We start from the raw sequence: 14,456 nt of genomic DNA, 5'->3' as shown, positions 1-14,456 counted from the left end.
AACACGCCTCATATACGTTTTGATTTCATTGCCTAACTGTTCCTAGGTTTTTCTCTGATTTTTTTTATTTGCGCTTCTCTTCCCTGTCATCGGGCTCACAAAGTGTGTAATTGAATCAGCGCGCAGTGAGAGTACTGGCAAGAACCTGGGTCATAAAAATGCAGTCGAATGTCAGCCGACGGAACACGACCCAGTCACGTGTTCCCCGAACCTAGTAAATTTCAACCACTTTGGTTTTAGTAGAATGTTGCGGATTGTAACGATATGTTCTCTTCAGACGACGCTGAATCGATTGCAAAAAACTTGTTATCTATTACCGTTTTCGCTCTGATGTCTGTCGATATACAGACGGAAATAGTATTCTTTAAGACTTCCGCATAGTATAGTATGCATTAGCATAATATATAACTAATAATAATAATAATAATAATAATAATAATAATAATAATAATAATAATAATAATAATAATAATAATAATAATAATAATAATAAAGATTGCTCCGTTTTGGAGAATTCGTCAAGAGACGCAATTTCTTGGATCTATGCTTGGCATAGTTGAGCCATCTAGTGCCATTCTTTTTTCACCTCTTTGTTGAAGTGACATGCCCCATTGAAGGGGTTAAAGATATGCTCTACTTAAGATCTCAGCATTTACAGGAGAAATCAGTACTATGATCCGGGCGCCTATTGCCTCAAAATTTCCCAGGTACATGTTTAACAGAAGATGGGACATTTGTTTTTATCAATATTGAGATATTAGCATTTCAAGGCGAGAAAAGATGTTGGCAAAATTCGAGAAGTGAAAAAACAGGAAACAACGTCGGGTCTTATAGTCCAGAACTAGTTTAAACGCTTCAAGTTTGATAATAATTAGCCCTCCTAAAAAATAAGCCAAAAGTGGCAAATTGTTAATTTTTGGTTATAAAGATACTACTACACAAGCCTGATACAACGTACGGAAGTCCTAGAATGTATTCCATAATCTCTACATAGAACAAGAAGCCGACTAATAAAAATTTTTAGTTCTTTCTGAAAATCCTTTCGATCTTCAAATTTTCAAACGCATAGTAACATATGATGAGAAGCGGATTTACTTACGAAATCCACATAATGGAAAATTATGGTAGATCTGAACAACTGATAAACGATTAAGAAAGGATTGTATATATGTTGGCTTTTGCTTTGATCAGCAATTATATCCGTAAAAATTATTCGATTTTGATAGAATACGGTGTATATGTTCTATAAGGCATATTCACAATCCTTACTACTTAGAGTAGAAATTAGTTAATAATGAGAAACTGAATTTATCACTCCCACGATGTCCCTTAAAAATCATAAATCTTTTGCTTTTTATGAAACATAGTGACATTTGTAAAGGATAAGACGGTCAAAAGCTTGAATGATATCATGAAGAAACTTTAGCTTGCTTCTACAGCGTGCCCCACAAAAAAGCAGGAAATTTGGATTTTCTACAATAAGAGCGATTGTATGTGTAATAATGTGTGTTATGTGCAGTTGTATAGTTTTGTGCTGTTCCATTGTGTATATTACGTATGTGCACCCAGATGTACCAAGACATTAACACAGTTATGGGTGATCACGAATGGACATGGCAACAAGACGGTGCGAAGGCCCATACAGCAATCGATACTGTGACATGGATAAGAATTAATACTCCTCACTTCATCGAACCTAACAACTGGCCGTCTAAAAGTCCAGATCTCAACGTGATGGATTATTGCATTTGGGGTATACTGCTACAGAAGGTTCAAGAACACAGGAGAAACATCACAAACATTGATGGCCTGAAGGCTATACTGGCAGACGCCTGGAACATCGTTACTCTTCAAACTATCCAGAATGCCACCGGAAATTGGTTACAACGTCTACGCCGCTGTGTGGAAGCCAAAGGAAATCATTTTGAGCACTTGCATTGATTATGAACATTCAAGTGACAGTGTCAGTAAAATATAAATGAAAATATGTGTGTCCACCTCATATTACAGAATCTACAATAAATTTCCTGCTTTTTTGTTGGGCACCCTGTACAATGCACAGCATTATTTATTTTTTTTTTTTTTGCTATTTTACTCACATGATTTATACATAATGATCATTAGGCAGTGGCGAATCTGCAAGGTAAAAACGGCGGGAGGGGGGGGGAGTAAAAGGCAGAACCTAGAGTATGATAGGTTTATTATGAGTTTACTATAAACTTTCAAATATAAATAATAGCTTAAATTATTTTTTGTCACTCAAAAAACAGGGTGGGCTAGGTCCCTGCCCCGGACTAGATCCGCCACTGCAGTTTGGGTTATTTGCTGAGTGAAATATCTGCAGTTTTAAAATCAAAATGAACACACGCATTTAATTAGCAGAAATTTCATTATATCTGAATACACTAATAGGGTGAATTAATCACAAGAAATATGATAACAATCAAAAAATATTATTTCAAAAAATATTATTTCGGAAGTGACTTCTCTTTACTTGAGGTGAACTATTATGTCTCTAATTTATTCATCTGTAAATTACGTAATTTAAATTCAAATTTTAATAGAAAGTAATTTTATAATAATAATAATAATAATAATAATAATAATAATAATAATAATAATAATAATAATAATTTCCACGTACTTTGCATATTTTTAATTATGAAATCCTAATCAATTCAATGCCAACATCACATGTTTCATTGAAATTATTAGGATTTTATAAATAAAAATACGCGAAGGTACGTGGAAATTATTTATTTTCTTTATTATATTTACATAATTACGTATAAAATATGAATACTTTAATTGTATTTTTATATTATTTTCTCCCCCAAAATAAAAATTATACTGAACCTTACAAGAAAAAGTTATATGTGAAACGTCATGTGTAAAAGTGCAAGGAAAACGGGTAAATTTCGAGAAGTCTCACATAGAGTAATTAGTAAGAAACTGATATCTATGAAAAATAGGCACATCTTAACAAGTAAACAAGGTGATAAGTGGACTGTAGTGACGAAAAATATAAGTAAATGTATGCGAAGAAAACCACTACCAGGAATAAAATAGAGGCGGATACATTATTGGAAAATAGATTTGCTTCTCTAAGGACCAATCCTACCATCTTCTGATATCTGTCTGATATAAATATCCTCCTGACATCTTTCCGATAAGTGTTCTACAATGTCCTGATAACAATCAGGTGGCTGATAAACCCCATCAGCTGGTTGGTACTTTGACAGGAAGTTCAATTGCCTGTTAACAGCTATCAGCTACTTGTTAGTTGTCGTGTAGTGAATCATGGACGAAATCGAAGAATTGTTGATGATGTCAGAGGACGATGAGGAGATTGTTCAATATATAGCGAGGCCTAGAAGAACATTTTAGTTCGAATATATGCCAATTTATAACGATAAGTAGTACCCGTTGGCTACAAGTGCCCGCACATAAGCGCCATGTAATTTGTGTAGTTAGAAGATGAAGAAATATATTCTATATAAAAATATAGAGTTTAATCATTGAAATTGAATGATATGTAAAACATATCTAAATTATTAATCTAATTTACATATTTTTAGAGGTGGAATATCAAATAAATGAATTAATTAAAGGCTCAGATTGTGTTGTAGTATTATAAAATGGAGTGTAATATATAACGGAATTAACGTTATAAATTTTAGTATTGCTTCTTAGGTTGTAAGGACGAACAGCAATATTTCTATGTATATGGTACCAATGCATACGTAAGTATAGCCTAAAAAGTGTTTATTACTTAAGTTTGGGTTTGCCTTTACGATAGTGTACCCCTAGACAATAACGTGCATAACAAAAGATACCGATACTCATTTCTGTTTCCCATGTTTTCAATAGGATAATTTAAACAAGCACACTGAAAACGCACTTGACGTTTCAATTGTTTTCAGCATGAGCAACAGAAAACCAACCAATCAAATGGTCCGTTAAAACCTTGCTTCGGGTTAACTATCTGACAGAGTATATATCAGGCACAGTATATTGTAGAACGAACCACGGGTTAAAGTAACTGACAACTTCCTGATATCTAATTCTGACTGATAGAAATCAGAAAGAATATCAGGATATTGTGGGACTGGCCCTAAGTGAAGAAAGAGATAAGTAAATAGAAAGTGTCAAAATAACCACACAGTTTCTGATATCATAAGTGTGAAGAAAAAGTCTGAGGCATCGAATAAAAGTAAGCAGACAACGAAATTACGTCTTTACGCGGACGGTCAAGGAAAAGAGGTAGTGGTACATCTCAATAACTCTCGTAACGATGAAGTGATAAATATTGTAAAACCAGGTGTAACTTTTGATAAGGTTAGTGAGGGAATTGTTTCGGAATCGGAAGGTATGGGCAATAATGATGTTGTAGCTTTTATGGCAGGTACTAATAACATTTCAAGAAATCAAGCAAGAGAATTTTTACTACGCCTAAAGCCGCACTTCAGGCCTTATTACATACAAATGTTGTAGTATACTGTGCCACATAGATATGATTTGGCCAGGTGGTCATGTGTGAATAAAGAAGTGGAACGTGTGAACAAAGAAATATATAAAACATCAAAACACTTTAAAAACGTTTCTGTTGTGGATATAAGTAGTTCGATAGGAAATTATACATGTCACATGGACCACACCTAAACAGTTACGGATAAGAAACACGTCTGCTCAGAAATAATAAACATTGTGTGAGAGATGAGGTATAGAAAGAGTGACAATGTAATTTCGCTGTACTGGGATACATTGGTTCATTCCAAGAAATTAAAATAGAAAATGAACATTTTTTAGCGTTGAACACATGAATAACTTTGGAAACATAAAATCCGACAGAGATTGGTACTTTGGTACTTTGTCTGATATGGAATTGATACTTTGTCTGCAACACTGATAGAGATGTGAAAATCTGCTACTGGAATGTACAAGTGTTAAAATGACATACATTTTGTACTATTAAATTTGGCAATTGAAAATTCAGCAAATATACAGTGTATCAGTGAACATTGAGCAGCCCAAAATGAACTTGAATTTATAACCTGGATGGATATATTATGGCTAATTGTTTTAATAGGAAACTACATAAAAGGGGTAGGGCAGCTATCTTACTGCGGAATGATATGGAATATAGTAAACTAGATTTGGATTTCTCATGCGTAGAAATGAATTTTGAGGCAACTGCAATATTCATAGAGGAATTGAGGATTATAATTGTATCACTGTACAGATCGCCAGATGGAAATCCTTATATATTTTTACAAAAACTGTAAAGTTTACTTAAATATTGAAGTTATAAGAAAAAGTACAAGAGGATGATATGAATTTACATGTTGATGTAAATACAAGTTAAAAAAAGTGTAACAGAATTTTAAAATCTATTAAGACAATTTGATTACTGTGTATAAAATTACAAAGCAACAAGATTAAATGCATACTTAGATAACATTTTCACTAGTTTAAGTAGAAATAATACAGGTAGCGAGGTAATACATTTTCACACTTCCAACAATCTTTCAGTTTGGATTATATTAAGAAAAATATGTATAGAAAATTATGTACGTCTCAAAACGGCTCCGGAAATTGTAACGATTAAATCTTGACTGATGACAATTAAAAAATGAATAACTTCATAATGTTATTGCTACAAGAAGATTGGGACGGACTAAATAGATATGTGAATATAAATGGGAATGGTATCTTTAATTGTTTTTCATGAATTTCATAAAAAAAATCAAATATCATTTCCAAAAAGAAAATTGCCATGAACTAAAGAACCGGTAAATTAAACAAAGAGTGTATAAAAAATACCATTATGCACTACGCAATTATCCGATATGAAGAAGAAAGTAATTATTTATTATAATGTCTATAAAAAGGAAAACACAATAAATATTTATAAATTATATTGATATAGTGAAAAATAATACTGACAAAATAGTATCTAAAACTATTTATAAAATATCAATACTATAAACTGTCGTATCCTGGACGAAAATTTAATAAACTGTCGTATCCTGAAAATAACGATAATTTACTAAATATTCGTACACATTTAATTTTAAACCAGTAACACAGGATGATATCATACGTATAGTAAGTAGATTTAAATCATCAAATAGTAAAGATATATATGATATATCAAACAAGTTTATGAAAAATGTAATGCATAGTTCGACTTTAGATCAGGTTGCCATTGATAATCTTGTGAAACGTATACATCAAGTATTTTAAAATAAGTTTTTGCATTGGCCACTTTTTTGTGATTTAAGCACGGTTTTTGACTGTTTAGAACATAGTATATTATTAAGAAAATTAGGGTATTATGGTTTTTAAGTTAATAGTCTGAACTTGATTAAAACATACGAAGAAAGTCGCACTCAGATTGTTAACATCAATGGAATGACATCGGCCAGTATATTAATAAAACATAGGGTTCCCCAAGGCTTAGTACTGGGCCCGTTATTGTTCATATTGATGATAAATGATTTACCATTTAATATCTCAGCTAAATCCTTTCTTTTTGCTGATGATACGACTTTGCTAAACATAAGCAATAATTCTACAGAATTAACGAAATTGAATGAGAAAACCTTTATAGAAATTAAGAAATAATTTAAAGCAAACGGATTTCCTCTTAACAAAGAGAAAACTACCAGACAAATATTTTCATTGAATGAATGTCCGGAAGGGTCGAAGAATATAAAATTTTTTGGCATTATTCTGGATAGGCAATGAACATAGAAAATACATGTAGAATATGTATGTATAGAACTTTCGAGAACAATAAGTTTTCTACGAACTTTAAGAGATATAGTCCCGAACAACTATATAAGACCAGCATATTTTGTTTTCTTCCGAAGTACCATAAATTATACCATAGATTATGGAATATTGTTTTGGGGCAACAGTAACAACCTAGGTACATAAATGAAGTTCTGTTAGTACAAAAAAGTTATTAGAATCAGTGGAGTATCATATAAAGAACACTTATAAACTTTTGTTCTGTAAGTTGAAAATTATGCTTTTTAACTTATATATATATATATATATATATATATATATATATATATATATATATATATATATATATATATATATATATATATATATATATATATATATATATATATATATATATATATATATAAGGTTTTAGTATATGTAAAACAAAAAAGTGTCAGATATGCAGCGTAGACAAGATATTAATTCATATAATACAAATTTGTGAAACAAGTTGATATATCGTATAGCAGGCTATCAAGAATTAAAAATAGCTATACAATACAAGGTATAAAATTTATGAACAGGCTACCAATACAAAAGCTGAAATATCCAAGCCGGAAGCATTTGAAGTGTGGTGTTGGTGAAGAATGCTCCGCATATCATGGACCGAAAGGAAAAGGAATGAAGACGTACTAAAGGAAGCTAACGAAGGACGACAGATCATGAAGATAATAAGAAAAAGAAGAAACAGTATGCTTGGCCATCTTATTTGGCACTCCGATTGGATCACCGTGCTGATAGAGGGAAAGGCAGAAGGAAAACCAGGAAGAGGAAGACCAAAGATAGAATATCTAGATGCAGTTACGAAGAAGAAACCTTATCAAAGTATAAAACAGCTCTGCCAAGCGAGAGAAAAGTTTTAAAATTTCCATGTTGCCCACCAACCTATGGTTGAGTTGAACAAGAGAGACCAATACACATGCAAAATTTACCTATGATTCAATTTAAAAGCAAAGTGTATGATTCGTTAGTTGCTGTACCCTATTATAATTGCTAAGGAGTTTGAGGAAGATAAAAATATATTGGTATAGATTAAGAAATTTACTTGTATAACTTCATTTGACTTTGTCTATTGTCTGTTTGCAGACTTAATGACAATAAAATATTCTATTATATTTAAGAACAAGATTAGATTGCACCAAATTAAGAAATGACACTCCTACCTGCTGTGTTATTGTTTGAAATGTTCTCAACGTTGATAGCTGCACTAAATTTAGCCATGTCATATCAGTTATCCATCTACAAGTCTTAGGTTCCACAGCATTTAGGTCCAGTGCTGCTCCACCTGCATAAACATATACGAATTTTGAGTGTAAAAGACACATAAATGTAAGAATGTATTTGTGATACGCATAAAGATAAATATGAGAGGATTTATGTGACAAAACACATAAGACTATCCGAAATACTAACTTGAAATTACGCACGTTACATAAATTAACATCAGTTACACAATAGAACATACGAAATTAATTTGAAATGCGAATACTGACTGAGGCTGAGGAGTTCACGTAGACGAAATACGAAGGGCACAATACGCAGGAGGCGCAGCACAGAGTCAGCGGTTTGTAATGACGACAATAAATGTTAGAAAGTATTGTATAGCATGTGCTATCGAGTAGTGCCACCAAAGGAAGGTTGGATGTAGCAGGCTCTCGGAGGGAAGAAGCAAGACAGGCAGCCTGACACATTGGCTTATTGTGTCATGAGCAAAAGTTATACAAAACTACTTACACAGGGTTGCACAACGTCACGGGTTATCCACGCTTTGCAGCAACCTTCGAAGTAGTCTCAAAGTTTATCGACGGTTCGTTGCCAGCGATGGAGAAGGTACGGAATAATATCTACTGCATGTGATTCGGTAACGTGAGCAATCTCATGTCAAAATACTGTCAAAACGTCCGTTTTGTAAGTAAAAAGTTTGTCACGCAATGGCTGTTTCGGTTTGGGGATGATATCATAATCACATAGACTGAGATCGGACGAATATGGTGGGTGCATGAGCACTTCCCACCCACACTACTGTAAAAGACACTTGACTATTTGCTGTGTAAACTGTTGCGTTATGGTGGGATAATGGTGTTGCTCAAAACTTCTGGCCATTTGGTACATACTGCACGGCGCGACTGTGACACTAAAATATATGTGTAAAACTGGGCATTAGCAGTGTCCTCACACACTGAATAACACACAAGAACAACTTGACAGTCATACCCAGAATGACTATGGCCTCTGTTGGTGAAAGATTTTGTCTAATCTTGTGTTTCGTGATGACCCAGGATGACCCTGGACTGTCGCTTGAGTTCTAGTTCATACGCACATACTCATCTTTCATCCATAGCAATGATGTGATTTAACATGACATCTTTTTCTTCCTGCAATTTCTCCAGATTGATGCAACATATTTGTGCTTTACTTAATTGATGTGTCACCCACTTTACACGAACTTTCTGCATGTTCAGGCGCTCTTGTAAAATGCGGTACTGTCTTTGCCGGAATTCCTATTTGCTCTTCTAATTTCTAAAGTGTTCAGTGCCTATCATCGTATAAGCACTGTGCTTCCATTATCACTCATACATCATTGTCCGTGAACGTATGCTACCCACTGGGTGTCATATCGGCAGTCAACACTATGGCCCGTTTGAAGGTCTCTATCCACTTCCGACACTATTCGATAGACTAGGACACGCGTACCCATAGTTTTCCGTAGCTCTGTGTGGCATTCTCGGGCATTTATGCAATGGAGAAATGCTTTATTCACATACAAAATTGTTCGCTATTCGTGATGTCCATTCCTGGGAACTGTTCTTCACTAACTGAACTTCGTGGGATATGTTCAGACCCGCAGGTCTACTTACATACATCATCTGGTGACACTGCTCGATAATATATGCCATATACTTTACATCGTCGATTTTTTTATGTTATCCCCCATTCGCGACTGTATGCGTATATATATATATATATATATATATATATATTACAAGAATCTACAGATACCGAATACTTAGTAGAGCGATACAGGCTTCACAATATGGATGTTTGATATTATGCACTAAACAGCAATGTAAAAGATGAAAGTCTTTAATAATCAAGTTCGCCAGGGTCACTTTACCTCGGCGACTAGTTCGCGGCATCTACAAATTGCCCAAAACAGTTTTAAGTGAATAGACCTTATTTTTGTTCGCTAGAATAGATTTTATTTTCTTGATTTCTTCCTGTAGGTTCAAAGTTGGGAACTGGTCTTTTCCTTCACCAGAATTTTAATTATACATATAACTTTTCGCAGGAAACCTTCGTAGGCGTCTGTCATCTGCCATTTTGTCATTTATGTAAACTCTGGGGAGCAAAAAAGTCCATTGGGTTTACTAAAAACGTCCTGCAGGATGTTTTACCTATAAAAGTATGTTTTTAACAAAAATATTAAAAATTAAAATCCTGTGCGTGGTTTCTGCAACACCGCACCGAAGCGTTTACAGGGAGAACTAGTGTTATACTCCTAACAATACTGTAGGCACGCGCTCATCATAGGATTACTGAAGGCGACATGGTCAAGGGAAATGTGAGGTGTATAAAACACTTTTCCCATCCATAAAACCACAATGTCCCGTAAGATAAAATAGAAAATCAAAATACAAAATAAGTAATAAATAAAATAAAAATCCTGAACTTACAAAGCACTACCCTCACTAACTAAAAACTAATGAGAATAAAGAGAAATTGTGTGGATTCTGTTAGTTTATACATATATATATATATATACGAGGATCATTCAATAAGTAAAGAGACAAAGTCTATATTTTTAACACTAATCAATTTTTTTCTTTTTTTTTTTTTTGTTAGCTGGCAACCTTGGGATATGCTCTGATCTGCTGTTTCGTAATTTTATGTCAACATAACTTCACAAATATCAATTCATCATGGCAAGTCCTCTAGAAGATTGCACCTTAGAAGAACAGCGTTCAGTCATTAGGTTTTTAGTCGCAGAAGGTGTAAAACCAAGTGAAATTTTTTTCTCCAATGTTGGGACAGTACGGTAACAGTTGTATGAACCGTGCGAATGTGTACAAGTGGGTTGATCGGTTTAAAAGTGGCCGAACAAGTGTAGGTAATGAACCCCGTTGTGGACGTCCAGTGGAAGTTTCTGGTTCTTCGTTGGAATCGAGGATTGACGGACTTATTCGTGATAACAGAAGAATTACTGTTGAAATGATAGCTGAGGAAGTTCAAGTAAGTGTTGGAACTGTTCACAATGTCATTAGGAACATTTTAAAGTACAGAAAAACGTGTGCCAGATGGGTTCCCAGACAGCTTACTGACGCTCATAAAAAATCAAGGCTTTCCATTTGTCAAGTCTTAACGCAACGAAGTTTGATTGAAGGAGACGCTTTTTTTGAAAGAATAGTGACTTGCGACGAGGCCTGGATCCATCACTACGACCCTGAGACCAAAAGGCAGAGTATGGAGCGGAAACACACTAGCTCTCCAGTTCGCAAAAAAATTCAAGGTTCAACCTTCCGCTGGTAAAGTGCTGCTGACCATCTTTCGGGACTCACAGGGTCCAATCTATTGCGATTTCCTTGAAGATCAGCGAACTATCAATAGCCTATACTATTCTGAGATGCTAGAACACAAAGTTAAACCAGCTATCAGGAGCAAACGCCGTGGACTCTTGTCAAAAGGAGTCATTCTTCAGCACGATAACGCCCGCCCTCATACAGCCCAGCTGACCCGAGATAAGCTTCAAGAATTGGGTTGGGAGGTCTTACCTCATCCTGCCTACAGTCCAGACCTCGCCCCATCTGATTTTATCCTGTCTGGACCACTCAGAGACGTCCTATGTGGAAAAAGATTTGCTAACAATGAGGAAGTTAAGGCAGCGGTGCAAAGGTGGCTTCGGGGTAAATCGAAAGATTTCTTCGCCAAGGGAATTAGGAAGCTGCAAGAAAGATGGGAAAAATGCATAACTGTAAAGGGTGATTATATTGAAAAATAGCCTTAGTTTTGAAAGATTGAAGTAAATCTTTATTGAGCTATAGCAATTTGTCTCTTTACTTATTGAATGCCCTTCGTATATATATATATATATATATATATATATATATATATATATATATATATATATATATATATATAAATGGATAAGTTGTTTGAGATGGATGAACGTACCTGTAAATAGAAGGAAAACGTACACTAATTATGAAATTTCCAGACTCTCACCAACCACTTGCAAAACTGGCAGCGTAATTTGAGACTGAGGGGACAGACAAAGAATATACAGAGTGAAAGGCGATTAGTGCATGATAAATGAAGTCCCCCTCTCAGCTTTATACCCACTTACTCGCGACAAAGCCTCTGCTTGAATTGTGAAAGAGCTTGGCAAGACTGATCGAAGCTAAGACGTGACAGACTGGAGTAAAGAGGACATTCGGCTTGCCCAAAGAAACAAAACGAATAAAATTATCTGATTTGTTGATATATCAAAACAGATTGTCAAACATTTCTACAAGAAATGAAATAATACGCGTGAGAGCACAAAACTGTATCCGAACTATACAAGAAAAAGGTTTTTACGCAAAGGGAACCACTGATGAATTTCATTACTGGTGAAGGAAAGTTGTTTTCAAACTATGTAGAAATTGACGTTTGATGTAATTCAAAGTATGACTATGCTTATTAATTGATTGTGGTTTGATGGTGATGTTAGCAGCTGGGCTATTTGATTCCATCACAATAAGGCCAATGGCCGACACAGGCTTCACATTATAAATTGAAAACAAGATTTCTAATATACATATATATATATATATATATATATATATAGTTCATAAAGTTTTATAAATTCACATATTAAAACAAAAAATTAAGAAAACAAAACAAAATAAAAATAAGATAAAAATAAAATAAAATAAAATAAAGGTCGTTAAAAGGCATAAGAATGAAAAACTAAACAGAAAATATATAACAGAAATATAACTCAAAAATATCAAAAATAGCATAACATAAAACTAAAAAGAAAAACATTTAGAGAACGTTAACTATTCCAATGATACGAACGAAGGCCAGAATAGGTCAGTAAATACCACATTATCTTCCAAAATATATTAATGTTTTTAGATAGTCCTAAACGTTCTCAGGGGACTGAGTGTTCTAGAAATTCTACAAGAATGTGCTGAATACTCAGTGGTAATATATAGTCTGCACAACACAGTCGTTTAGCGCCTGTGTACTAAACAAGAATGTGTGATGTGAAATTGTTCTATGCGCCAGGAATTAGGATCACTTCATCTCAGTGGGTAGTACGGGAGCTTATCTAAGCATTTTTTAAAGTAAAATTTCAGCGTAAAGTATTACGCTACTAGTTTTAACCTTTGCAAAATCAGGAGCTCTTTGTGATAGTTAGTGCATACAAGATATTAAATTATGAAATTTTGTATTCACACAGAAATATTCAATTTCAATAGCTGAATTTCAAATTACATATATTATATATGCTTTTCTAGCTGTACTATATTAATCAACGTTATATTTAATAATGTTTGTGTGAACTTACCTTTAATGAAATTTTCAAACTCGGCGTGTGTAATTTTTTTTCTATCAAGGTCTATCTTTAGAGTCATCAGCACAGTAAATAAAAATTTATGGTTCTCGTAAAGACCTCTCGTTGTGTATCTGTATACCTCATAAGTTAAGTAGTCGACGATAAATGCAACTCTCTTGAAAGTTATTGGGCTTCTCTCTGACCTGAAAGTTAAGTGATTTATCTTATTTATTTAAATCATGTAAGAATATGTCAAACGAAGTGTAAGGTTCTATATGGACAATTTAAAACAGTATCAGAGTTTATGCTGACTCAATGACGGGTGATGTGAGGGAAGGATATAGTCGCGAGAGAAAAGTGCTTCGGAAGGACTTTCGCTTGTAAATAGAAAGTCAGTGATGCTCCTCGATAGATCGATCGATTATCTTGAGTGTTTAAACGGTCCCATACACTATCAGTTTAATTGAAAGAAAACCTGATTGTGACGTCAGAGCTGAAAGAAAAACTGTGCGAACTGAAGTAATTCGTTCAGTTTAGTCAATTCTTCAGGCGGTTATTTGGACTGAAGAATGGTTATTTTGGATTGAACAAACGAACCGTCTCTTGCTACGATAACTGTGCTATTAATTGAAGGAAACATACAATTGTCTCAGTTCAGTTCTCTCAGTTTAGGTCCTGTCATCATGGCTGCTAGTAAAAGTGAGGCATTGTTGGCTTTTATTAAAGCCTACCATGTTCATCTTGAACTTTGGGACATTCAACAAGTGCATTATGCGAATAGATATAAAAGAGGGAAGGCGTATAATGTGTTACTTCAAAATTAAAAGAGTTGGAACCTCAGGCGACATGCGATACTGTCAATAATAAATAAATAAATAAATAAAATAAAAATAAAAATAAAACAACCTTGGTCGCCATTTAGGAAGGATCTGCGGAAAGTGAACGAATCCAAGAAATCGGGGACTGGAGGTGAGGAAGTGTACGTTCCAAAGCTTTAGTATTTCAGGAACTTAGAAGTGCACTCCACAGAGCATCTGATGAAACTGAAGCAACTGAACTGAAGTACTGAACTCGATTAACTGACAGTACTCCAAACACTATCAGTTCAGTTCATGTT

The 14,456-nt window shown here is 34.2% G+C and overlaps 1 protein-coding gene across 1 annotated transcript in view; it reads right to left on the bottom strand.

The window, feature by feature from the left end:
- The window catches only part of kl-3 (dynein heavy chain 8, axonemal kl-3), a 555,080-nt gene that overhangs the window by 82,651 nt on the left and 457,973 nt on the right, over positions 1–14,456 (bottom strand). The window contains exons 57-58 of the mRNA XM_081731423.1: positions 13,352–13,542; positions 7,962–8,083 (exon numbers count right to left, since the gene is read on the bottom strand). Coding sequence (XP_081587549.1) covers positions 7,962–8,083; positions 13,352–13,542 — 313 coding nt within the window. The remainder of the gene's footprint in view (positions 1–7,961; positions 8,084–13,351; positions 13,543–14,456) is intronic.

Source organism: Thermobia domestica, chromosome 11 (assembly GCF_964235325.1).
Source record: "Thermobia domestica chromosome 11, izTheDome1.hap1.1, whole genome shotgun sequence".
Classification (NCBI taxonomy): domain Eukaryota; kingdom Metazoa; phylum Arthropoda; class Insecta; order Zygentoma; family Lepismatidae; genus Thermobia; species Thermobia domestica.
This window is presented reverse-complemented; position numbering and strand designations above follow the sequence as displayed.